This window comes from Cotesia typhae, unplaced genomic scaffold (genome assembly GCF_013202065.1).
Source record: "Cotesia typhae breed Kobodo isofemale line unplaced genomic scaffold, CoteBio_Ctyphae contig_23, whole genome shotgun sequence".
In the NCBI taxonomy this organism is placed as follows: Eukaryota; Metazoa; Arthropoda; class Insecta; order Hymenoptera; family Braconidae; genus Cotesia; species Cotesia typhae.
The window spans coordinates 1,226,258-1,252,028 of NW_027423729.1; the positions used below are offsets into that span (position 1 = coordinate 1,226,258).

At 25.4% G+C, this 25,771-nt stretch overlaps 6 protein-coding genes across 8 annotated transcripts in view; 3 read left to right on the forward strand and 3 right to left on the reverse strand.

Annotated features, from left to right (window-relative positions):
* Alg10 (alpha-1,2-glucosyltransferase Alg10) overlaps positions 1-25,771 on the forward strand; it is a 73,072-nt gene that overhangs the window by 43,410 nt on the left and 3,891 nt on the right. The gene's annotated exons all lie outside the window — the stretch shown is intronic.
* Positions 1,506-2,677, forward strand: Thoc7 (THO complex subunit 7). The gene is made up of 2 exons (XM_074239340.1): positions 1,506-2,024; positions 2,334-2,677. Exons 1-2 carry the CDS (start codon positions 1,590-1,592, stop codon positions 2,505-2,507), a joined length of 609 nt encoding a protein of 202 aa, XP_074095441.1. The 5' UTR covers positions 1,506-1,589; the 3' UTR covers positions 2,508-2,677.
* LOC141525055 (alpha-ketoglutarate-dependent dioxygenase alkB homolog 6) lies at positions 2,643-4,097 on the reverse strand. Its single transcript, XM_074239339.1, has 5 exons — positions 3,946-4,097; positions 3,397-3,573; positions 3,194-3,301; positions 2,993-3,091; positions 2,643-2,924 (listed from the first exon to the last, which is right to left on the reverse strand). Exons 1-5 carry the CDS (start codon positions 3,994-3,996, stop codon positions 2,667-2,669), a joined length of 693 nt encoding a protein of 230 aa, XP_074095440.1. The 5' UTR covers positions 3,997-4,097; the 3' UTR covers positions 2,643-2,666.
* Positions 4,319-10,635, forward strand: LOC141525051 (lisH domain-containing protein ARMC9). 3 transcript variants are annotated; one of them, XM_074239329.1, is made up of 11 exons: positions 4,319-4,350; positions 4,454-4,771; positions 5,822-6,203; positions 6,443-6,607; positions 6,890-7,150; positions 7,380-7,691; positions 7,769-7,896; positions 8,754-9,053; positions 9,621-9,673; positions 10,257-10,287; positions 10,477-10,635. In XM_074239329.1, exons 1-11 carry the CDS (start codon positions 4,334-4,336, stop codon positions 10,622-10,624), a joined length of 2,115 nt encoding a protein of 704 aa, XP_074095430.1. In that variant the 5' UTR covers positions 4,319-4,333; the 3' UTR covers positions 10,625-10,635. The 3 variants fall into 3 exon arrangements, with proteins under 3 accessions (XP_074095430.1, XP_074095431.1, XP_074095432.1); XM_074239330.1 differs by having other exon boundaries at positions 5,825-6,203; XM_074239331.1 differs by lacking the exons at positions 6,890-7,150; positions 7,380-7,691.
* Positions 10,836-12,991, reverse strand: LOC141525053 (uncharacterized). The gene is made up of 2 exons (XM_074239335.1): positions 12,885-12,991; positions 10,836-12,148 (listed from the first exon to the last, which is right to left on the reverse strand). Exons 1-2 carry the CDS (start codon positions 12,910-12,912, stop codon positions 10,836-10,838), a joined length of 1,341 nt encoding a protein of 446 aa, XP_074095436.1. The 5' UTR covers positions 12,913-12,991.
* The window catches only part of Sns (sticks and stones), a 38,412-nt gene continuing 31,028 nt past the window's right edge, over positions 18,388-25,771 (reverse strand). Inside the window, exons 14-17 of the mRNA XM_074239327.1 lie at positions 25,138-25,290; positions 23,918-24,045; positions 22,668-22,854; positions 18,388-20,992 (exon numbers count right to left, since the gene is read on the reverse strand). Of these exons, the coding sequence (XP_074095428.1) occupies positions 20,562-20,992; positions 22,668-22,854; positions 23,918-24,045; positions 25,138-25,290 (899 nt within the window). The 3' untranslated portion in view covers positions 18,388-20,561. The remainder of the gene's footprint in view (positions 20,993-22,667; positions 22,855-23,917; positions 24,046-25,137; positions 25,291-25,771) is intronic.

A 25,771-nucleotide genomic window follows, 5' to 3' on the forward strand; every position in this document is an offset into this window, starting at 1 on the left:
CCGTCAAAATATATTATTTTATTTATTAAGACTCACATTACAATGTCTTGCTGTCTTATTAACATCTGGAAGTCGGTAAGTTAAAATATAATTACATACTTGTAACTTTAACTACTTATTAGTGATTTTACTCAAAAAAAAATCTTTTTAATTCTTATTTATTTGTCTGATATTTTGATTACATGTACTCCGGATTTTTCAGATATTTCCAACGCAATTGCCATCAATTTCAATAATCAAAATTCTGCAATTGGTATAAAAAAAATTTTGAATTAATTAATGTTTTAAATACAACGATATGTGGGTTGATTTTTTTTTTATTAAAAAAAATAATTTCAGATTGTAGTATGTTGTATTTTTGGCATTGACGTGCATACAAAAAATTATTCACAACCCGATGACAGCAGTGCTCTTTTGAATGAATTGGTTGATAAAATACCCAATTTAAACATCAAAATAAATGCTGAATCAATACCAACCGAGTACTTGTCAACTGGTACTGTGTTGTAGCATATTTAATCATTATATTCGTATCATTGGCAAGTGGTTTGTTTGCATCACCTATTAGTCAAATTCCGGTACGTAAAAAATTTATTATTTATGTCAAATATTGAAATTAATTTTTAAAACTTGTAAATGTTCATTTAAAACATTGTAATAATTTTTGGTAATTATTTACAAGTGCGGTCAAACGTATTTTTGGTCATAATTTCGATTTTTTTTTGATACATTTTTTTTTTGAAAAATGAACAGTTAAAAAAAATCCAATATCACAATTTTTTAAAAAATGAATTTTTTTTTTTTATTCCAGAATACAGCTTTTTGTGTCATCGGAGCTTTTCTGTTTGTTATTTCTGGATCCTTCATTATTCATGAATTCCTCCACATCAGTTTCGAAAGTATCAAAGAAGTTGTTTTTGAAAAATCATTACAATTTGTACGTAGTTACAGTATTGCAAGAGGATCATTATGCATTGTAGAAGCCGCTTTACTTTTACTTGATCCTATTTGTAGTTTTATACCTTTTTTATAATTATTAATTATTATAATCCTTATTATTGATTGTTATTCCAATTTATATATACATGTAAAGTATTTATAATCATATGGAATGTTTTATTTTCTTCAATTAAAATTAAAAATCTCAAAGTTGTCAAATCTGTTGATATATAAAATATAACACTAAAGTTAGCCGTCAACTGTTGATTTTAAAAATTTTTTTAACAAATCAATTACATTAAAAAAATGCTTCCAAAAATTTTCACTTGTAATTTTTATTAATTTTTACATTTAAAATTTTTTAAAACTAGAAATTTGAATAGCGCGCCATAATTGTAACCAATAAGGAATCAGTTCTCTCTCAAGATGGCGGCTTGTATTTTAAAGTGTGCGCATGCGCATAAACCTTTAGTTGGCGCTTGAGTTCAGTAATACTGAATCAGTATAAGTTATTATTTCGTATTATTTCGTATCTGGATATAATTCTGTGTAGACGTACAATTCAAATAAATATACACAAAATCATAACCTAAAATAACCAGCTCCTGATCACGTGTAACTAAGTGCAAAACTAGTTTAAATAAATTAAAATGTCTGACGAAGAAGTGATAAGACGTCGTCTGCTAGTTGATGGTGACGGTATTGGTGATGACAGACGGATAAATATGCTATTAAAATCATTTATAAAGTGGGCTAATAATCCGGATGTCGACAACACGCTCCATGAACGTATTTTAGCTAGTCTTGCACAGTGTGAATTCGCTCAGAAAAAATCACGCTTCATGTCGGCTATGAGTCAGGATGAATTGAAAAATTATAAAAAATTGTACGAAGACATTGGAAATGAAATAGAACAGGCCAAAAAGGATATTGAAACTACTAAAGCTGAGTTGCAAGAAGCCAAACAAATACGCAAGAATCGGATCGAGTATGATGTCCTGGCCAAAGTCATCAACGAGCAGCCTGATAGAAAAGAAACTAATTTGAAATTGGAGACTTTAAATCAAGAACTTGGATTTTTGAAGGTAATTATTTTTAAAAATTAATTTAGCTGATACTTAATAATTTTTCTAATAAATAAATTGCTGCATAAAAAAATGAGTATTTAGAAATTTTAATAAATTAAAAATGCAGTTTTTTTTTAAATAATTCTTTAGAACAAATTTTTTTGTTGATAGGCCTTAAAAATACACTTATAGAGAACTTATTATAAATTTATAAATTTACAATTTAAATAATATTATTTATTGATTTTTACTTCGACCCATGAGATTTAGAATAGTATAAAGAATTTTAAAAAACGTGAGAAAATAATTATTTTTGTTTTACTCTAGGAAAAATCTGAGCAACTAGAACATAAACTGGAGATGCGAAGAAAACAATTCCACGTGTTAATATCATCAATTCATTCATTACAAGAGATGTTAGACGAGTCTGATGAAGAAATAATGGATGTCAGCCTTGAAAATTATGAAGATAATGATGTCGCCATGCAAGTATCATCATGAGAATCGTGTCGGAATCAACTGTCATACTTTTTTTTTTTTTCAATAATAATATTAGTATTGAAATCTTTACAAAATAATTAATTTAATTAATGTTTTATAAAAATAACAATAATTGAAAATATTATCAACTTTTATATTTATAATAAATAATATAGAAAATTAGAATTTAAGCTTTAGTTTACTAGTTTTTGGCACATGACGTATGGTCAATGAAATTCTTGTCTTACGATTAAGTTTTTCACCTTCTTCATATTTAAATGAACATAAATTTAAATTGCGTATGTAACTTGATTCAATTGTATCATAGTTGCACTCACTTATTGAGTGTAAATAGTCGTGATATAATGTATCTTGAAGAACTAAGAGACTTCTTCGTTCAAGTAGGAACGAAAATTCTGGTTTCAACTGTCTTTGATTCTGAAAATAATATAGTGTTAAGTAGATGCCTGTAATAAGTAATAATTATAAAAATAATTGTAATATACTTCTTCAGTATCTAAGCGTTTTGTAAACTCAAGAAGTGTGTAAGATCCACAACTTATCGTTGTGACAATAGGGTGAAAAAGTGGTCCATCAGTGTGTCCCTTAATTGAAAAAAAAAAAAAAAAAAAAAAATATATATATATATATATATATGTTAATATTGTAAATAATTAGTTAAGAATTATTATTTTATAAATAATTACCATTATTCCTTGACCACTTAAATATTCATTAATTAGAACGTGATTAGGCAGTTTATCATTGCTAAAAATATTTAATGATGATATTCTGTCCATATATTTTTTCAACCACTGTTTAAAATTAAAAATTAATGTTTATAGGTATAATTAACCACTATCTATAATTATAATTAATAAATAATTATTTAATATAAAAAAATAAATACTTTTGGTATTTCTTCAGCAACCATCCCCTTTTGATGTGGAATTCCACCCCAATTTTGTAATCTTCTATTACTCAATTGGGTCCATTTAGGCAGTGGACATAAACTTACATGCTTCATTAATTCCTCTTCTTCATTATTAGTTATAAAATTCGGGACGTAGTACGCCGAAGGTGGTATCTGTTGTTAGAAATCCATAGATTAATTAATTAATGTAAATTAAGTTAACTGACATCTAAAAATTTTTAGTTCTAATTTAATAAAAGAAAAATAATCGAAAAATTTTTATTTTTAAAAAATTCGATAAACTCTAAGTGCAATTTAAAAAAAATATTTTTTAGTTTAAATTTAATAAATTAACTGTTTTTCAAATTTTTTACAGTTGAAAATTTTTTTGTCATCATTTTTTCAGTAAAAGAAAATTCTAAAAATTTTTAAATGTCAGCTAACTTAATTTACATCAATTTTTATTGTAAATACTTAACCTATAAATTAGATGAAACTTTTAAATAGTAATTTATTTTACATTATCACTAAAAATATTGTACTTACATTTTTAATTAAATTTAACGACGTCAACATATTTGTCGAATTAGTTTCCATATTTATTTATTAACTCATTTAAATTTATTTTTATTATTGTTGATCTTAATCGCTGACGCGAGGTTAGTCATTTGTTTACACTAGAAAGTTTGACATAATTCAGCTAATAACAAAAAAAAATTAGTAAAACAATAAAAATAATTATTAAAAATACTTCCATTTAATCAATAAATAATAAAATTTAATTATTAAATTAATTAATTAATTAATTAATAAAATAATATAAAACCACAAATGGAGTATGTAAATTAAAAAAACGATCAATAAACGCTGGTTATGCATGTAAATTTATGTATTTGTTTTGGTTTCATTCTATTGATTTTTATTTCTATAGTAAATGGAAATTTTGTCCAGGTAAAAGCTATATTAATTTATCCTGAAATTTATTTATTTAAATGAAGCTAAGTAGTTTATTTTTTAATGTTTTAAATAATAATTTCAATTGTTATGTTGACAGAAATGAGAATCTCAAGATGAATTCAAATAACGCGGTAAAAACATCCGGAGAATTTATAAAAAATCAAAAAGTTATGATTAATCGAAGTACTTCCAGTGGTTTCATACAATTAAATAAATCTTTAATAGACAGCTCTGATGAGGCTAAATTAGAAAGCGAAAATAATAGTTGTGGTTTTAATGATAAAAATGAAAAGTTTGAGAGTAAATTTATACCATTACCGTTAAGTGTAAATGATCGAGATATACCCGACTTCTTAGGAGCTAATCGTGAAGAGTATAATATTATGAATAACAAACGGTTTATTGTTTGTTCTAGGTAAGAGTTTTTTTTTTTTTATATTTATTTAAAAATTTTAATAATTTATTTTATTGAAAAATTATTTAAAAGAAAAAATTTCACATGTAGAAAATTTTAAAAATTACATATGCAATTTTTTAAAAATATATTTTTGTTATAATTTAATAAATTAAAAAAAATTAAAAACGTCGGCTAACTTTATTATTATCAGATAATTGCAATTTAATTAAAATTAACTGACGTTCAACAATTTTGACTTTTTTTTATTAATTAATCTTAAATTAGAATTTAAAAAAATTGCACGCATAGTTTTTAAAATTTTCTAGATGTGAAATTTTTTCTTTTAATTTAAAAAAAAAAATTTAGTTTTATTTTCATATAATATTAAAGTTAGCCGACATTTTTAATTTTTTAATTATTAAATTAGAACTAAAAAATATTTTTTATATTATTACTTACTTTATTTTTTAATTCTAAAATTTTAGCTCGAGAATTGCACAGAAATAGGTTTATTTAGCGATGTTTAGAAAAAAATTAAATAATAAAAAAAACTATAAACAGCTAACTTAAATTATTTATATTTACAAAATGAAGAGTATGTACGAGATTATTTTTATGTATAGATTATATTATATTTAACTTATAAAAGGTCACATTCAAGTAAGCGTGATACTAAAAAACAAGAAATTACTAAAGAATTATAAATAAGTCTGTAAGATAATTTATAAAGTAAATTCCACTGATCTGATTTATTTCGTGACACGTTTTTTTTTACTGCTGAATGATATTTTTAAAATTTATTTGTAAAATTTTTTATTAATGTACCTAGAAATAATATGAGATATAAGGGGTCTGAAACTTTCAGAGCTGACATGTTTTTTTAGTATCTACTTAGTATTCTAATGTTATGATTATAAACATATCTCCTGGGGGCGGATGCACCACATGTTTACTCTCCAGTTTTTTTTTTTTTTTTTTTTTTTTTTTAATTTAATTTAATAGAATGACAATATTAACTACATAATTTAAAGATTTAATTTTGAATTATTAATTTATGAAATATTGAAGAAGTACACAAACCGATAATGGCAATGAGGTGCCTCCACCAAATGTATTACGCACAAATGGATTTAATCATCCGGCTATAATAATAAACACATCAGCAACTCGTCGATTGAATACTCCAAATAGTACTGGCACTAATTACTCCAACCAAGAGTTAATGCTGACTAAATCTCAATTGTATAATGTACATCGTAAATATCAAAAATTGAAAAAAAATTTTCATAAATTACACTTAGAGTACCAGAGAATCCGTGATATTGCAAGTGTATTTACTGAAGCTATTGAGAAATCCATACACGGTGAACCCGTTGATTTACGTGTAACACTTCAAACTTGTCGACAAATCTATCCAGATGTTTTTAATTACGATTCTTCTCACGAACAAGTAATTATTTACTATCATTTTTTTTTTCACATTAAATATAAATTAAATATTTTTATTTTTGCAATTGTGCTATTTAGAAGTGAAATTTTTTCGTGCTAACTGTTCAAAATATTGAAATATTTTTTTTTTCCATTAGAACTAGCAACTAAAAAACAATCTTACAATATTTTTTACTGTGATAAAAATAAAATATATAGAAGGATTAATGATTAGTAATTAAAATTATTTTTTTGGTTTAGCTACAATCCGAGCAAGATGATGATTTTTCAATTGCAAGTAATAGAAAGTCTATGCTGAGTATGGTCCCGCTGTTATCAAAGTACCTAAATTATCATAAAATTAAATTACATCTTATTAGTGAAAGCGTTAAAAAAAAATTGTTACTCCTACAAGCACTGCGATGGGTAATTACTAGAACTATTATTACATTATTACTATAAGTCAACAACATAGTTTTTGATTATTAATTAAATATCACTCCTACGCCAGTAAATAATTTTTGTCATTGTGTAAAGTATAAAAATTTTTACACTAAGTTTGTGTAAAAAAAAAATTTATATGTTGAATTTGACGAAAAATTTTTTATTGTGTATTTACAGATGTTTTTAATTCTCTATTATAGCGATGAATAAATACATATAATTATAATGAATATTAATAATTAATAATTTAATTTTAAATATTAGAAAATAACACTAAGTCAACCAATTGAACGCGCTGAAACGATAAATGAGTATGTAAAAAATGATTTACTAGAATTAAATCATAATTCACAAACTTCAAATGATCTCAGTGGAAAATCTTCAATTTTACCGTATTTATTAATACCGTTGGATGTAGTTGAGCCACATCCTTTACAGCAGTCAGCAGCAAGATTATTAAATACCTTCGCTTCATTTAAATCTGGCCGGGATTATCTAGCGGTCGGTCCTACCATTTTAAATGTGGTAATAATTAAATTTTAATTTAATTAATTGGCTAAAAAATCATTTTACAATAATTGGTGATTAATTTACAAATTAAAATTGAAATGAATTTTTATTTCTAATTATTTTAACAAGAAGTTGAATAATTTCTGTAAAATGACTCTTTTGTACTAATTATTAATCACTATTAGCTTAGACATTATGAATAATAATAATTAATTATAAAAAAAAAATTGTAACTGTTATAAAGGTAGTACAGTGCTTTGATAGCACAAATGCTGAATCAATAGACGCTTTTACCTGTGACATGATAATCGCAACTCTACAAAAACTTTCTTTACGAAGAAATCAGAGATTATACATGATCGCAGCTGGTCTTGTAGAATGGTTGATTCATCATTTGAAAGCCGAGTGTCATACAATGGGCACGTACAGATTAGAATATGCAACAGCACTTTTAATGAATTTATCACTACAGAAAGAGGCACAAGTGCGTGCTGCTGCGATGCCAACGATCCTCATATCTACATTAATCATTCTACTGTCATTAGAACACTTGCCTGTAATACTAATAATCCACTAACACGCCTACAATTTTTTTTTTTTTTAAATAAGCTATTTTAAAAATTATTTTTATAGGCTTTACCGTATGTCAATGGCGCTCTTAATAATTTTATTGCCAATAGTACTATTAATAAAGAAGCTAAGGTAATTGGATTGGGATCTATTCTGGAGTATCATCGAAGATATAGATCTGGTGAATTAAGGTTATTAAAAATCAATTTATCCTTTATTAATAATTGAAAAAAAAAAATTTAGCGATATCTATTTTTAGAAAAAAATAGGTTAAATTATTTTTAAAATAATTAAGACATAGAAAATTGCTTCAATTATGATTTTTAGACTTCTTATAACAACAATATAGAAATCACAAATTTTTTATCAGTACTTTTTACTCCAATTTATTTTTTAACTTACTGTAAAAAATAATTAGTCTCTTGTTTGGTGAAAAATAGTATGAAAATTATTTTAACACTGTCTTTTATAATAAAAATTAATTTTTAAAGCTTAATCTCAAATTTTGAGTGAAATTTTAGTAGAATAACATTATTATAAAAATATTTTATTTTTATAAAGTCCTTATTAATTTTTTCGTATCTTTATTGCTTAAAAACAATTTAAATTAAAAAATTTAGAAATAATATCAATCATTAAATAATAAAATAATTTAGAAATTTTAATTTTAACTCCAATATTGAAGAAAAAATAATAACCGTATTTTTATTGTTATATTGTTAGTATATTTGTATTAATTTTAGCATTTAGTTTAGTTATATTTTCACAGTAATCACCAAAATTTTGTAGAAAGTAGAACACAAAAAATAATGTCAAATATTAATTTTTTTAATGACCTTAAGTGATAGAAAACAAAATTTTAATTGTGATAATCGCTTACACTTGCGTGTGAAAGTAGAATAGAAGTATTTTTTTTCTTTTGCAACAATTTTTCAAATAATTATTTATTTTTTCTACTTACATATTAAATAGTAGTTTGCATGCATTAATTATTTTTTATAAATTACATAAAAACATAAACTAATAATCAAAGACGTAAAATTTTTAGAAAACACATCGATCACATTCTATTGAGACATCGACGTCCCGCCAATGAAACAATTGATGAAATAATAAATGAGGATGACGACCGTGAAGATTATGACAATCTGGATGATGAATTAGACGAAATGGACCCGGTTAAAGTTAATCCGGGTGATTTATTTGGTGAAACATTATTAGCTGCTAGCTACTCATTATCTCTGAACACGTTCCCGGATGATAAATTCCGCGGACCTGTCGAAATTACAGATAAATCAAAATCAGCAGATTTCAATTTACAGTCTGTTGAATCAAGTCAGTCTCCGCGGTAATTACCGATTCAATTACTTTTATCTCGATGTAATTAATATATAATTTATTGATTTATTTATTTTTCGCCAAGATTATCGTCTTTCAGTTACAAATTAATAGTTAACCCAATAAAATTAACAGCAGTAGAAGAAAATTATATAAATAACGGAGAGTTAATTGATAGTAAAAAATTGAAAGTTAATTGTTCAATTTCTACGTCTGCTATTAACATTGATAATTTATCAAGTCATGAAACAATAACAAGAGAATTTAATTTTTCTTCATTAAGTGAAACAATTGATAGCAATGATAATGACAATGATGAATTTATAATTTTTAAATCTAATTTAATATCGGCATCGCTGCTAAATGTTTATGATGAGAAAGTCAATTCGCAGTTTGATATTTGAATTGTTTCTATTCAATTCAATTCTATTCTATAACTAATTTTGAAGAAATTAAATAATATGTGCGTTTATTTTATTTTCATTATTTATTTGCAAATAATTATTAAATATTACTCGTTAATTTAAATGAATAATGTTATTAAATTATAATAATGATTGTAAAATTTTTATTGCAGAAAAATAATGGATGAAACTTTAACAGCAACTGCAATTGAAGACACAGAAATCGGTAAGTAAGACAAAATAAAATTATTATATTTATTATTATTTTCTACAGTTATAGCTTATAGTATTATGGTTCTATAAGTTTTATATATGTATACGAGCGTTTATATGAGAAACTTATAAAATAAATATGAATTATATATTAAGTTTAACATCTATGACTTTCTCTATAAAATGTGTTTATGTCTGTAGTATTGATCTTGAAAGAAGAATACAATATTTTTAACGGAAGTAAAGGAGGAAAAATAAAATTTTGTAGTAATTTAGATTTAAAAAATTTTAAAATAAATTTTTTTCTTATAAAGTTTTTTAAAAATAGAATAATTTAAAAAAAAGTCAATGGTTTAATAAAAAATTATTTTTGAAAAAATTATAAAGAAAAAAAAATTTTGAGATATTTCAAGAGTTTTTTAAATTGTTTGTTTTTTTACACGCAGAAGAAGAAAAATAAATAAAATTATAAATGTTTTAAAATTTATCAAAAAATGGATTTTTGACTAACTTAATAATTAGCATCAGTAAATTTAATAAATTATTAGTAAAAATAAAAATTATCAAAATTTTAATGAATTTTAATCTTGTTTCAGTTCATGAAGATTTGAATACTTTTCCATTATTGTAAGTTTGATTGAACTTCGATTAAAAGTAATTATTGTTGAGATATGCGTAAACGACACCTATTATTATCTATTTTTTGCGATTAAATATTTTTATATTTGTGGTTTTATTTTAAAAATTTTTTATAGTCAAGTAAAAACAATGAATTTAAAATCTAAAAAATGACTTTAGAAATAAATTTATTTTTAGTGTCAGCGAATTATCAAAAGTCGCAAATGAAGTATCAACCAGTGAAGAAGAGGGAGCATTTACATCGAAACCAAAAATATTTCGAACACCGCCTCAAAGTGCCTCACCACTTTCAATAAAATCTAACTCTAATTTTATAAAAAAATAAACAGTATAATTATTATAAACAACTTTATTATAAATTGTAATTTATAACAGCAATTAAAACAAGATCTACATTAATAATAATTTAAATAAAATATATCAAAATACAAACACAAAATCAAAAACACGCATAAAAAATAATCAAACATAAATTAAAAAAATAAATAAATAAATAAAACATTAATAATATTAATAACAATGATTTATAACGAAAATCAATATCCAAAATAAGATCCAGTCGGAGAAGAAGCTGCCGCAAGAGCATGGTGATGTCCAACAGAGCCTGAGTATCCTATCGAGGAAGCGTGACCGGGATGACTTGGATAGTTCCCACTGGTAAAATGATTCGTGGATCCCGCAGAGTACGGCCCGGCACTCCTGACCTTGTAACCACCATTGCCAGCAAACATTCCTCCGGAAAATCCTCCTCCTGTCTCCGGATGCATCAAATGACTCGGTCCAGCACCACCGGCGTCTTTAATGATCACGAATTTGTTCCCCGCTTTGGGACCAAACGAGCCCGAGAAAAATGAAGATGGACTTTTGACAAACGTCGGGTTAACGCTTGAAGCAGCACCAAGTAAAAATGAGGGAATGTTGCGATGAACCGGAGAGGAAGGTCCGCCCCCATGGATTAAATTTCCGGGACCGCTGCCGTGATTGCCCAAGTAATTGACCGACGATCCAGAGTAACGAGGCCCGTCGTTGAACCCGTGCGATCCGGGGTAACTTAAGCCAGGTCCTCCGTGGCTGCCGTAGCTCGTCAGAGCAGCCGAGCTGGGCAATCCCGGTCCTCCGTGCCTTCCACCGGAGTAAGCACCAATGTGTCCGGGGTACGAGTTCAAATGATTCGATGCGGGGTAATTCGGGTGCGGGTTAGACAGAAATTTCATCCCCGAGCCGATTCCGTAGTGCCCGCTGTACCCGCTGTGCCCGTGAGGGTGGCTTTTGGGATTAAAAGCGGCGACTTTCGGGCCAAAGCCCCCCGCAGAGGAAGAAGACGACGCACCGTAAGAGTTGTAGTCAATCGAGTTGTGGTCGGCACCAATAGAATGACTAGCGTAATTTGATAAAGATTGAGATCCATGCCCGGCATTCCCGTAACTGCTGTCCGAGGACCCAGAGTATGGATTAACATCCGTGGAGGTGTATATGTCATTGGAATTAGTATTTGTATTGGTATTTGTGTAAGGACTGGAGATACTATTTATGTTATCGGTATTAGAGGACGAGTACCCGGTGGCAAGTCCCTGAGTGTTATCGTCACTTCCACCGGCAGAGTGGCCGCCAGTCGATGTTGAGTACCGATGAGATCCGGCTCCTCCGTAACTACCGCTACTCGTTAATTGATCCGTTAAGTCCGCGTGGGTGTCTTTTGATAACGATGACAGTGATGATGATCCTTGCGAGGATGATGATGATGATGATCTTTGCGGGGATCCTGATGATGATAGACCGACGAACCCTCCCGATGTACTATAGCTTCCTGGATTGTAATCGCGGCTTCGTGTTCCCACTGTGTAGCCAGCTGCAATGGGAAGAAAAGAAGAAGAAAAAAAATTAGTAAAAATCAAGTTTTTTTTTTTTTTTTTTTTTTTTTTTATATTTAATTGACTGATAATAGCTAATGTTAATATTAACTATTACTTTTGATTTATTTTATAACGGTTACTATGCACTAGTTGGTAATGGAAATAAAATTCTGTGGCCTTGATGATTTAGAAGAGATTCTACTGAGCATGAAATAAAATCCACGGCCTTTCCAATTTGCAAGTGATATCTAGTAACTCGCGAGTAAGAGAAATTATTCTGGGAGAAAGTCGTAAAAAGTCAGATGTAATTTCCACGTTTGTTTTTTTTTTTTCTTATCTTATTTTCTTTTTATTAGTTATATTGTTATTGTTGTTGTTTTCTTTTCAGCGTTATTATTATTATTATTATTTTTTTTTTGTATTTATTATAACATTTGGTTTTCTAATCCTTCGGCATGAAAATAACTTTGCGAACCCGGTGATGCATGCCATCGAACATGTGTGTCATGCATAACGTTACATATTACAAAGAAAGTAGAACACTCATTTTTCTATCTAGCTTGTAGGAATCTTTTATCCTCAATATTCAAGTTCACCGTTTCTATGCTCATTATCTATTCACGATACTAATTAAATAATTTACCCACTTAATTTTTTTTTCTCACAAATTTCATACAAATTTTGATTTTTTTTCTACTAATAAATTATTTTATTATATTAATAAATACTTACCACTAACAGTGAGGCAGTGAGAAGTCATTAAATATGACGAAACAATTAATAATATCTACAAAAAAAAAATAAATTTTTAAAAATTAAATTTTTTATTGAAAGAAAAAAATTAATTAAAATACTCACTCGCAACATTTTCACTGTTAAAAATTTTTACATAAATAAAAAGATTTATTAATTTATTAATAATAGATTAAAATGTTTATTTTTTTTTTTTTTCTATAAATAATAGATAAAATTTATTGTCCCGTGGTGTAAAGGACGGGGTTCGTACACAAACTGGCTGGCGAACAGTTTCCCAGGTGATTTTATACTACAAGTAATCCCTTCTTATTTCACGAGAAGGTAAAAGCAATCTTCTTGTAATCAAGTACGCCAGGACATTGGCTACAATTTAACCATATACACGCTCAGTTTAATGCTATAGTGTAAAGTGCAATGTATTGGGGAGAAAAAGTTTGTTATGTTTATTTTCAAATATTGACCGGATTTTATCTGAGCTATTCTTGCTTCCTATCATATGATAATAAAAATCATGCATAATAAACATTTATAAGTCCGTTAAAACGTAATACAGTTAACTAATTAATTCTAATTAATTTTTTTTTTATTAAAATTTTTTTATTGAAAATTTATAACACTAAAAGAAGAAATTAATAATTTTAATTTTTTACGTATTAAAATTTTTAATTTTTTTTTTTACTTTAAAAAAATTAAAAAAATGATCAATTTTTGGAAATATTAATATCAAAATTTCAATAAAATTAATTTAATTTATTTTTTTTTTTTTTAATATTTTTCTCTATCGTATTTTTACTGTTTGTTTATTTAATTAGTCAATTCTTGATGAGAAAATAGTACTTTCCTTTACTTTTTTTAAAAGACGGATTATCAGAATATTAAATAGGCTTTAATTTAAATGTGAGAGTAAAATATAGATGACTGTTTGTATTCCAATGTTTTAATTCGCAGTAAATAAATGTTTGTGAATACAAATGATCAAATTCACGATTTAAAATGAAAGTTTTAGTTTTTTTGTGAAGATAAATCTTTTTGATAAGATTGTTGTTAGAGATTCTCAGAACGCAATGTGACTACAGATAACTTCTGCCTATATGAAAACCCTGAGACAGTATTCATTAATTCTATCGACGTAGGCTCGATTTACCGGTACGGGTCAAATCTGTTAAAAAATAAACTTTTTTTTTATTGCTACCTTTTACCTTTTATTATTATTAATATTATCATTATTATTTATATACCTTTTTTCTTCGATGTAAAGAAATACAATTTTAATTTATTTCAAAAATTTAATCTATGTCAAACACAGTTACTAACAATTTTAAGATTTAAAAAATTTTTTTTATTATTTTCTATTCATACTTTCTTCTCTAAAAAATAAAAATAAATTTTTTTGTATTTTCAATTTGTATGAAGCCGATTGGCGTTTAAATAAATAAATAAATAAATACGTATAAATTTTTCTTCGGTAAAATCAACCTGAGAGTAAATATTAAAAGAGCGAGTTGAAGTTATAGTAATCATCATGCAGGCTTTAATAACTCGAGTTACCTTCTAAATAAAAAGTGGGAGTGAAAATGAATTAATGTGTGGTATTTTAACAAATATATATATCTTTTCAAGAGAAGATGACAAGTGGAGCGCGTTAATATTCACCCAATGAAAAGAATCTGCTCTGTTTTTATTTTTATTATTAAAAAACTGTAAAAAATTGTAATTTAATGCTTGAATTATTTCAATATTAAATTTTTTTGATTGCCAGCAACAAACAGAGGGGACAAATTTCAATTGCCATTAAAAAGAAGACAAAAATAAAATCAACTCACTGGATTAGCGGATAATCGTCCTGCTCGTTTACATTAATTAGCTGGGATGTTCCTAGGAGCTGAGCTGGAATAGAACTGGCCGAAAACCGCCATGCCACCGCTACTTTAATTAATTTATCGCTAAATGTTTGGATATTCGGATATCAGAAATGGATTAAGTGATAAATAAAAATGATATTAAAATAAATAATAATTATTTTCATGTTGACATTTAATATTAATTTAAAAAAAAAAAAAAAACAATAAGAAATGGTGTACAGATACATTACGTTCAATAAACAATGCACATAATTAAATAGTTAACTATTAAAAAAATAAGTCTTAAAATAATAGAAACAATAAAAAATAATGATAATAATTAAATGAAATAATATAATTGTAACTTATAATTAATTAATAATAAAAAATACTCGTAATACGTCGCTTAGATGGTTATCCTATTCCTTAATCGTATTATCTAATATACAATGATTGAGTTTTATTTATTGTTATTATTTTATTTATTTTTATTTTATTTAAACATACTTATCTTGGATTTTTTAGACACTCAAGTGTACAATACGATGGAGATTCTTAATCACTACATTCATTTTTATTTCTCATTACTTTGGTTTTAAATTAAAGACTAGTCTGCTGAGCTTCACTCTGTCTCCATGCGTAATTTTAAATAAGTGTAAGTATACAAACGAAATAATTTATTGTAATTTATAAAATAATAAAAATTATTGAGCTCAAGTAAATTTTTACATTTATTTTATTTTTATATTTATATTCACGTTTATTTTTTATATTTATATCGACACACATACGCAATTAAATTTATTATAAAATTTTTTTTTTTTTTTAAGATAATTGATTTATTTTTATTTATATTTTTAAAATTAGCGAAACTCGTTGACTTCACTCTTGTTTGTTATCACAAAAGGCAGGAATAATTTGGCAGTAACTTAATAATATTTTTTAAAATCAATATCAAATCAACAAACTAATTATTAGTGTGTTTATTTTTTGTCATTTTTATCGTGTTCCAGATGCCGTAAGGGCGTATAAAAAAAATTTTATAATTTTTTCTAAGTTCAAAAAAATTTTTAGTTTGAAGAAAAAATTTTTTTTTGCTTTTTTCTGTGGTGAAAAATTTTTTCAGATAGTAGATAGTATAATCCAGATATTACCCAGTATAATCCAGATATCACCCAGTATAATCTGAATTATACTAGCTACTATCTGAAAATTTTTTTCATCACAGAGAAAAACAAAAAAAAATTTTTTTTTTTTCAAACTAAAAATTTTTTTGGACTTGAAAAAAAAATAAAATTTTTATCTTACGCTCTTATGGCATCTGTAATGCGATATATTATCATTATAAGTTATTATTATAATTGTTATTTTTTTTTTTTTTTTTTCGTGTATAAAAAAAGTAAATTGCGATATCGAGAATGCAGAGAGATTGTCGAGTGATACAGAGATGACAGGCGAAGCACACAGAGTAATGTACCATTTAGAATCGGAAATGGAATTTAGAATTAGAATGTAAAAATACTATATATATTTACAATTATATATTAATTAATTAATTAAATTATTAATTATATAATCTGTAGTAAAATTGTCTTTTATAAAAAATTAAATAATTTTAATAATTATTATTCGATAAATACTTTTATAATAACTGGATCAAAGTGAATCTGTCTTTTTTCTTTTTTTTTTTTAAATTATATATAATTTCTTTGATTAAAAAATTTACGAATAAATTATTTTAATAATTAATTATAACAGACAATTTTATTACAGTAACATTTATGCTGATGACAAAGAGTATTAAATTATTTTTTACGATACGTTGTTATTTATAATGGAGAACATTCTTTAACATGTGTACATTGTACTCAAAAACAGTGATTGCTCCTATATAAGTGATAACGAAAAATCTTTAGCTGATAATCATTACACTCAACATTTAATTCACGTTAATAAATTTTTTTTTTATTTTTCATATCATCGTAATGTTTATTGAGTAATGTATATTTATTTTATTTATCGAATCATTCAATTCAATTCAACTTTACATTCATTTAAATAAAAAAGGTTTCATTCTTGTTGTTTTTTTTTTTTTTTTGTTTCTTTTATAGTTGGCACATAAATGGAAGCAACATACCACACAAAGGTATGTGTAAAATAAAAATTTACCAAAAAAAAATTTTATCATTAGGACTTGTTTGTTTTTTTTTTTTACTAGTATTTATTATAATTTATAATATAATATTTATTTAATTTACGGTGAAAAAATTCATTGTAAAAAATTCTAATGTAAATAAAAAAATATTTATTCGTTAAAAAAAAAAATTTGTTAAAAATCAATAGTTTGTATTTCTTAAAGTTTAAGAGATTAAAAAGTATAAAAAACAACATAAGAATGTTACAAAGATATTCTATAAGAAAAGCTCCATCATTTGTATGTTTAAAAAATTCTCTCTCTCTCTCTTTCATACTTTTAGCCTTGATATAATTCGTTATTTATATTTTCAATTAATTTTTATATCTATCTAACTTTTTTTTTTGTTAATATATATATTTACACTATTTACATACATTAAAACGATTAATTATTTTTAAATTTTATAATTATTTATCTCTAATTATTAATTAATAGTTAATTTTATTTTCATACCTTAATGATTGTATAATTAGGATTGACTATACCTTACAATAATCAACGGAATAATTTTTAATAATAAAAGTGATAATAATAATTCATGTAATCAATAATAATAAATGAAAAATTATTTTAAACATATCAAGCCATTCAGATGGTATCTCCATCTCCAAGGTACCATTCTGGACGAATATCGGTCCGTTATTAAATTAATTAATATTTTTTAAAATTAATTATTAACATTTCTAGCACTTTGATGAGCAAATACTTTGGAGATTACACAATCTATAACTTTATTCGTACCTTTCAATAATATCTTTATCTTTCACGCTAATTAGGATATTAATTCAATATTTTTTTTTTGTCATTTTATAGTAATTAATCAATTAATTGATCAACTTTATTATTTAAGTATTTTAAGTATAGACAATTTTTATTTTTATTATTCTTCTTTATCAATTACAAATATAAAACATGTATATGTAAATAGAATTCTTAATTATGCGCGAACATGTTCTCTAATTGAGCATACGTGAATGTTTTTATTTTATTTATTTATTTTTTTAGGGTTTTATGAGTTTTTTTATCAGTCTAAGCCGATCAGTGCGGCTCCACACACAACAGCATAACAATACACGTTATTATTTAATTATTTTCTTTATCTGTTTTAATAATAATAATAATAATAATAATAATAATAGGAATTATATATAAGCCTGTGTATCTACTGTAACAAATAATTGCAATAATTAAATAACAATTGGCGTATGCTAATTAAATATTTTTTTTTTTATTTTTATATTTTATTAATCTTCATAAAATTTTTTTAAAATACTTTGCGCTTAAAATACACTATTTTTATTTATTTATTTAATAATAAACAATTTTTATTGAAAATTAATTTACTGTAATTTTAAATAAGAAATTTTATAATCAAATTTAAGGGTAAATAAATTAGCAATTAAAAATAATGTATTTTATGCAACAATTAGTATTAAATATCAATAAATAACTTATTAAATTTTTGAACAAATTTTATTATTTTTTCTTTCAAAAATATATACGCCGACTAATAAATATTTAGGCTTAATTCCATTAATTTTAATTTTCAATAAACAAAATCACGCATTGATTTTTAATTTTATTTAAATATAACGCTAATAAATTTTGAACGTACTCGTAATAATAAAATTTAATATTCAATGCCTTAGCAAATAGTCCTCACTATTTAAATGTTTATTCATTTATTAATAGCGTATATTCAATAAACAAGAGACCCTCATATGTTCCATTATTTTTCACATGTCACGTTGTTATTTATTTAATGTTTTTACAATCAATACTTATTCCATTAAATCAAATATTCATGATACATTACGTTTCATTTATTTATTTACACAAGTTAATTTATTATTCATTATTAATATTCCTAATTAATATATCAAAGTAATATCAATAAAATTTATCGATAAGCCAACGATACCCACTTTATTATTTTTTTTATTTTATAAAATAAGATACCGGTGGGTAATAAGGCCTAGCTAAGGGAGATTTTTGGAAAAAATACTTTTTAAAATATTGATAAAAATTATAACGATTTACAATTTTTAAATATAAAATTATAAAAAATTTTTTACCATTTATTCAAATTTTTTTTTAGCAAGCGGCTTTTTTAAATAGCATTTCTATCACTTAGACCTTATTACCCGCGAGTACCTTAATCTTATTTTTATAAATCAATAATAAAAAATTAATTATATCTACGCTTATAAAAATTAATGTCTTTTATAAAATGGAATAAAATATATCAACTAAAAAAAATATCACCGTCCAGAGATTTTATTTTTTTTTTATAATCCCATTTGTACGTAACTGTCAATTTAATTAAAATCAACGATATCGTAAACTTAAAAATGTATTTAAAAAATGTAATTTTTTTATTTATTGTAATATTTCCTAGCAGTCGGTGAATAAGCACATTAACGTACTGAGGAAAGCGATAAATAAATTATCTATTGTAGAACATACGTAGGTATATGTTTATATACTATCAGACTTGATGAGAGGTTTAGGATTAAATATAACTACCTCGTTAAAACTTTTTTAAATAATCCACTCTGTAATTAAATGTATATACATTGACTAAGTGCGGCAGTGATAAATCCGTACTTTTTGCAACACCATTTAATCTGTCTTTTTTATTTTTATCAGCAATTATATAAAAACAATATTTACTTATTGTAATATAAATATATATAACAGACAGTCCAATTATTTATTAATTATTTTTTTACTCAAGTTTTAGAACAAAATAGTAATTAATAAAATAATCTATATAAATAAAAATGAATAGCTGTGCGTTAGTCTCGCTAAAATTCAAAAACAAATTTTTTTTGTTTTATTTGCTATAATTCAGGGATGATTTTGAAAAAATAAAATTTTTGAAAAACCCGAAAGTTAATCTGAAGAAATCAACAGATCTAAAATTTTAAATCGTCTTTCTTGATTTTTAGGCGATAATTAGAAGCGAGTTTCATTTAATAACTTGAGAAAATTTTAACCGCACTTCATACAGCCAATATTTATTTTTTATCGAATTAGATTAGAGTTTAAAGATTGATAATCGTTGATTGAAAGGTGTAATAAAATATATTGTATCAGCTAGTAATAGTAATAATTAATAATAATAATAAAAGTAATATTAATAAGTGGGTACTTGGTCTTTTCTACTCACAAATTATCCAAAAACTGGATAATTAATGATTTAAGCGAATAAAAAAAAATCTTATGTAAATAAATTAAAAAAATGAATTAAAACCGCATTAGAGGATTATCTTATCAATATGTACAGGTATAATAGTTAATTACTTAATATGAAAGAGTTTGTTACGTTCGATGAGGATTGATATTAATCACACTAGTTGCACTGTTTTGTCTCTATATATATATTATGTATATTTATCACACTCACTCAGTATATTTTAATATTTATATATTATTATTTAAAATAATAATATTTTTAGTTTACTGTGTTGTAAAAAAAATTTAGAGTCGAGTAACCCGTTCAGAGTGAGTTCGCGTCTCGGAGTTCGGCGTCGGTGAGTGGACAAGATGATGATTGTGGTGGTGGAGGTGATGGTAATGGCCGATGCGGATGTCCGAGACGTCGGATGAATCTCAGACAAGATGTCCATCAATGTCAGAGTAATTAGGTGTTGAGGTGAAAGTTGACAATGGATGGCCGTGGGAGTGTACGGGGATTGGACCCGCACGTGCAAAAGTGATTGGCGGGGGCGGCACTAATGGGGGCTGGGGTGATTTTGTTCCTGCAGTCATTACAGTGACGTCGGGAGGGGGTACAGGACGCGGTAGCGTACGATTCCTCGTCAGTGTCCCGGTATTCGCTCCCGTGTGTAACGCACCAACGTGGTGATGCCCGCTGCCAAGGGACGGATAATAAGCGCCTGGTCCGGGTTCGTTCAACACCGGCACCGGGCTAGGGTTCGTTTCATACCCCATATAGCGGCCACTGTCCATCTCCACACTGTAGAAATTTACGTCGCTGGGCGGAGCTGGACTGGGATTCCCGATGTAACTCGATTTCGAAACTGAAAATTTTTTCATTAGTTTTTTATGTTTTTATTCTCATATTTGTCATTTATTAATGAACCCATTTTTTTTTTTTTTTTATACTGCTCAGTGAAAATTTTTCGTCAAAGTTTGTTAAGATTTTTTTTTTAGTTAATAATTAATTTTAATATTAATCGTTTATTTTTAAATTTTTAAATTTAATAATTTTTTTTTTACTAAAATTTTCAATTGAAAAAATTTATTTAATTCACGAAAATTATTTTTTTTCAAAATTGCATTCTCGTGGCACAATATTTAACTCTTTTAATTAACTTTTGAATTAATAAAATACTTGCATGAAGAGTACAAAATTTAATATTCAAAAATTCTATTCTTAATCAAGCATTTTATTATTTTAAAACACATTGGTTCAAAAATTAAACAATTTTCTGATTTCTATTAAACTTTTTAATGATAAAAAGAAGCTTTAAATATTTTTCGTTATTTATTGAAGCCTAAATTTATTTTTTTTTTTTTTTTTTTAATGAAAATTTAGTTTTTTTATAAGAGAGAATGAAATTTTGAAGCAAGATAACTAAATTTTGTCTTTAAAAATTATTTTTGATGTGAAAAAATTTTTTTCTATGAAATTAATTTAAATCCGCTTGAAAAAAAAATTGCATTCAGTTTGGATGTGATCGATACTAAAAGATATAATATTGTTATAATTCAATCGCGTTCACCATTAATTAATTATCGAATAATGATATTAAATTTTTATTAACTTATTGATCAGTATTATTGAAAAATAAATGGGTTAATACTGAGTTATCAGTTATTATAAATATAAATAAATGCTGGCAATATGTACCAGAGATTAAAGTTAAAAATATATTAACAATAAAATTATTGAAATATATGCATGCATAAAACAAAAACCTCGCAAGTGTATTGTTAGCTTTGCGTGCCTCATTATGTCTTCACCATCATTATTAATAAATAAACTATTATTTCCTTTTTTGCGTCAGTGTTTTGTAAATTGTAATTAAATAAGCAGCTGATCAAATAATTCATGCCAGAATTAAATGAATTAATGATGAAGTTGATTGAGGATAATGTTCTTTTGGTTCATTTTCATTCTGTTTCATATGAACAAATGTATGTTGATGATTGCTCATGACAATGTTAATTATTTATTTCTTATTTTTTCACTAGAATTTAATCAACATTTAATGATATAGCAGTCGAAGGGATGATGGCTGACCAGACTTATTTAATGAAGCTGATGAATGAATAAATAAATAATTATAAAATCTACATTTTTAAAAATCATGCGTGCATATTTTTTTTTTCTTTAAGGCTGCGGCAATTTGAGGTCGTAAAGGGTCTTTTCCTCAAAATCTGACTACGGCCTTTAATCAAATGCATGTAAAGAATTTAAAGTCAGTGAAAAATTAAACAAAAAATTAAGTGCTCAAAATTTTTATCAAAATAATTTTTGTAGAATTTTTTCTTAGGGAATTATTAATTTTTAGACTGGATTAAAAAAAATAAAGAAGCTGCGGAAAATAATTTTACAATAATTGTCTGGTCAGCAATAATTAAATGATGGGATCACATCAATCAAGTGCAATAAACTTGAGAGGTTTTTGCACCTATTGAGAGTCTCAAGACGAGTAGCAGTTGTTAGTTGACATGTAGTAGTTGACCCACCAGAGAGAGTCCCACTGGCAGTGGTACGTTGCGGTGGCGAGTCTAATGGCATCACATTTGGCACATGATTGATACGTCTACCGAGGGTACCTTGATGGTGTACTTGCATTTCCAGACCACCCTTATTGAAATCTTGGATACTTTGATCTATTAAATAGGTACTAGCCGCTGTTTTTCTCCCTTCATCCTATTTTTAATCACAGTAAATCAAGCGTAAAAAATATTTGTCTTTTTTTATTAATTATTACTAATTACTAATTACTTAACAACTAAATGGCTAAATAACTAATTGTTTAATAAAATTATTTTTTATGAATATTTAATACTAATTTAAGAAGGTTTTAGCTTAGAGGGCAACTAAGTTTTTTTTTTAATTTTCTTAAGTGGAAAAATAACATAATGTAACTTTAATGGATTTAAAAATGTATTAAATTATTATTTATTGCAAGCTTTAGACTTCAAACAGCTGAGACGAATAAAAAAAACTTCTTAATCGATTCAGTTGAATATTTTATCGATAAAGAAAAACTTCTACTAAAGGGGACTGCTGCCTTCTAAATAATTTTTACATTAGCGTGCATTTGTCAACTCTAATATACTTTTTTATAGTTATTTAGGTGAATATTTTAAAAAATTATTTATGTAATTTATTTAATAATTTTCTCGAAAAATAGTCATCAATAAATTTAATAGAATAATAATTGAGTATTCTTCCAAAAAAAAATATTTATGTTTAGCTATCTCTCCTAAAACCTTCTATTTTATTATAATTAAAATTAAATGCGTCTATAATAAATTATTACTACGTTTAATTAATTAACTACAGCTATTTTTCATTATTAGTGATTAATAATTATAATTATGATTAATATTAATATTACGGTATTTTAAGTTCATTAGCAATGCAATTACTCGGGCCATGCACATTGGAGCATGATGAATTAATTACAACCCCCCAGTTTATTGAAGATAGACCTGATCTGACGAGAAAGAAAATTAAAAGCATAAAAAGTTAAATAATAAATAAATTTAGAGAAGAAATAAATCATAGATAAATGAATAAACTAACGGAGAGTAAACGGAAAAAAAAAATAAAAAGAAAAAAATTTAATAAGATAGAATTTAGAGAAAAATTAAATTAAGAAAATATTAAAAAGATTAAATGATAGAAACAAAAACGTGTTAACAGAACTCAGACCTACCCTCCGTAATTACTTGTTACTAAGAACATACTGACTGATCGCACTGACCACGTAATCATTAGCGTCGAAATTAACGTCGCTTTTCTCGTCCGAGACTGAACTTAATTCCCCTGTCATCGTGTCACCATTCACGGTTGAAGGTGCATACATGTCCGCTGTTTGAGACTTGTTGATGTCTAAACAAAAAAAAATAACTTTAATTACTTACTTATTCTTATTGAAAGTTAATTAAACATTTAATATTTCGCTATAAAATTATTAGTTTTAATTAAGAAAAATATCTTTTACCTTAATAAGTTTACGTAATTATTTTTCTCAACTACACTAGCTTACAGATTCAAAATTAATTAATTATTTTTATCTATATTTATTTACAAGTATTTATAGTTGAAATTTCATTTTAATTAATTTAATTTACATTCCTTGAGTTACTGAAAAATAATCTAGAAACCCATTTAATTTGAATCTTGTTTCTTTTCGCTCTATGAATTCCGACTATTCACTGTTAATGCAATGTAATAAATTTATTTAAAGTTCTTTAAGTTTGAAGAATATTTATTTTGTTATTTTTATTTTTTCAATTAGTTCTTAAAAATTTAATGATGAAAAAAAAATTACAAGATATTTATTTTTAAAATAAACAAAAAAATTAAACATGATCTTTTTGAATTTGAAACGCAAATTTTTCATTAAAAAAAATTTTTTTCTAACTTTAATTAAAAAAAAAAAAAAAAAAAAAAAAAAAAAAAATCAGATTTTTTTTTAACTTTAATTTAAAAAAAAATTTTTTTTTTTTGTAATTAAGTTAATTTTATCTTCTTACTTATTTTTACAAAGCACTTAATTCAAATCATTTAGTTTTCTAGTAAATTTATCGAAAAAATTTTAAGCATTTTTCACAAACTAAATTAAAAAAATTTTTATTTGAAATAAATTATTCTATGTCGGCATAAAAAGTGACTCTACAAACGTAATCTGAATAGACGAGAACTCTGTGAGCTAGTGTGATTAATAAAGAAAAAAAAAAACTGGATTTATTTATTTTCAAAACTTACGGGCTTTATTTTTTTTTCGCACAATGTACCATAGCATGATGAATAGATTAATAATAAAAAAGATGATGGAGGTAGCGGCAACTGTATAGATATAATTCATCGGAAAATCACTTTTCTCCAATAAATCCTGGTGGCTATGGCTTTTATCGAGTCCTTGTGTCGTAGTGGAGATAAAAAAAAAAGAAAATAAAAATCAAATAAATAAATATTTACCAGAGCGATGTATCTTCTTTTTGGATTTAAGTGTGGCATAGAGTATGGGTGTAGCAATGAGTAGACAAGCACAGGCGGATGCAACGATGATTATGACGATGGTGTAGGAAGAGTTAATCTCACTGGCGGTCAACTCTGTCGGTGGCGCTTCCCCTGTAACCCAAGCCATTAACCCCGTCACCCGGATGTTACTCATGCACCTGACCATTTCGTTAGTTACGTTTATGTTTTATCTAATCAAACTACTTCAATTGCGTTTTCAATTATTCTACTGTTTTGTAAATTTTTTTTTTGTAATATTATAAATAAAATATTTTTTTCTTTCGCACACAATACTACTGACGCCGTCATTATTATTGACTTGTACTACTTAAATCACTGTTTAATAATTTGTATAACAATATTTCTTTTAAAAAATTTACTAAAATTTTTTACACTTAATTATTGAAAAATTTAAATCAAAAAATATTATTTTTAATAAAAAAATTTATTTTATTTTTTAATATTATTTGAATAAACGATGTAATAACCGGGAGTTAAAATTACTCGACGACTTACAAATTATTCAAACTATTCGATTTTAAAGAAACAATTCGCAAGCTTGAATTACTTAAATTAATAAATGAAAAATTTA

Excerpts from the sequence above, each read along its gene's own strand:
- Thoc7 (XM_074239340.1), top strand. The coding sequence starts at position 1,590 with ATGTCTGACGAAGAAGTGATAAGACGTCGTCTGCTAGTTGATGGTGAC. Across the intron at positions 2,025-2,333 it reads AAGAACTTGGATTTTTGAAG|GAAAAATCTGAGCAACTAGA; the intron begins GTAATTATTTTT and ends GTTTTACTCTAG.
- LOC141525055 (XM_074239339.1), bottom strand. The coding sequence starts at position 3,996 with ATGGAAACTAATTCGACAAATATGTTGACGTCGTTAAATTTAATTAAA. Across the intron at positions 3,574-3,945 it reads CGTTAAATTTAATTAAAAAT|ATACCACCTTCGGCGTACTA; the intron begins GTAAGTACAATA and ends TTCTAACAACAG. Across the intron at positions 3,302-3,396 it reads TTGCTGAAGAAATACCAAAA|TGGTTGAAAAAATATATGGA; the intron begins GTATTTATTTTT and ends AATTTTAAACAG.
- LOC141525051 (XM_074239329.1), top strand. Across the intron at positions 7,897-8,753 it reads TATAGATCTGGTGAATTAAG|AAAACACATCGATCACATTC; the intron begins GTTATTAAAAAT and ends TAAAATTTTTAG. Across the intron at positions 10,288-10,476 it reads TTGAATACTTTTCCATTATT|TGTCAGCGAATTATCAAAAG; the intron begins GTAAGTTTGATT and ends ATTTATTTTTAG.
- LOC141525053 (XM_074239335.1), bottom strand. The coding sequence starts at position 12,912 with ATGACTTCTCACTGCCTCACTGTTAGTG. Across the intron at positions 12,149-12,884 it reads TCACTGCCTCACTGTTAGTG|CTGGCTACACAGTGGGAACA; the intron begins GTAAGTATTTAT and ends TTCCCATTGCAG.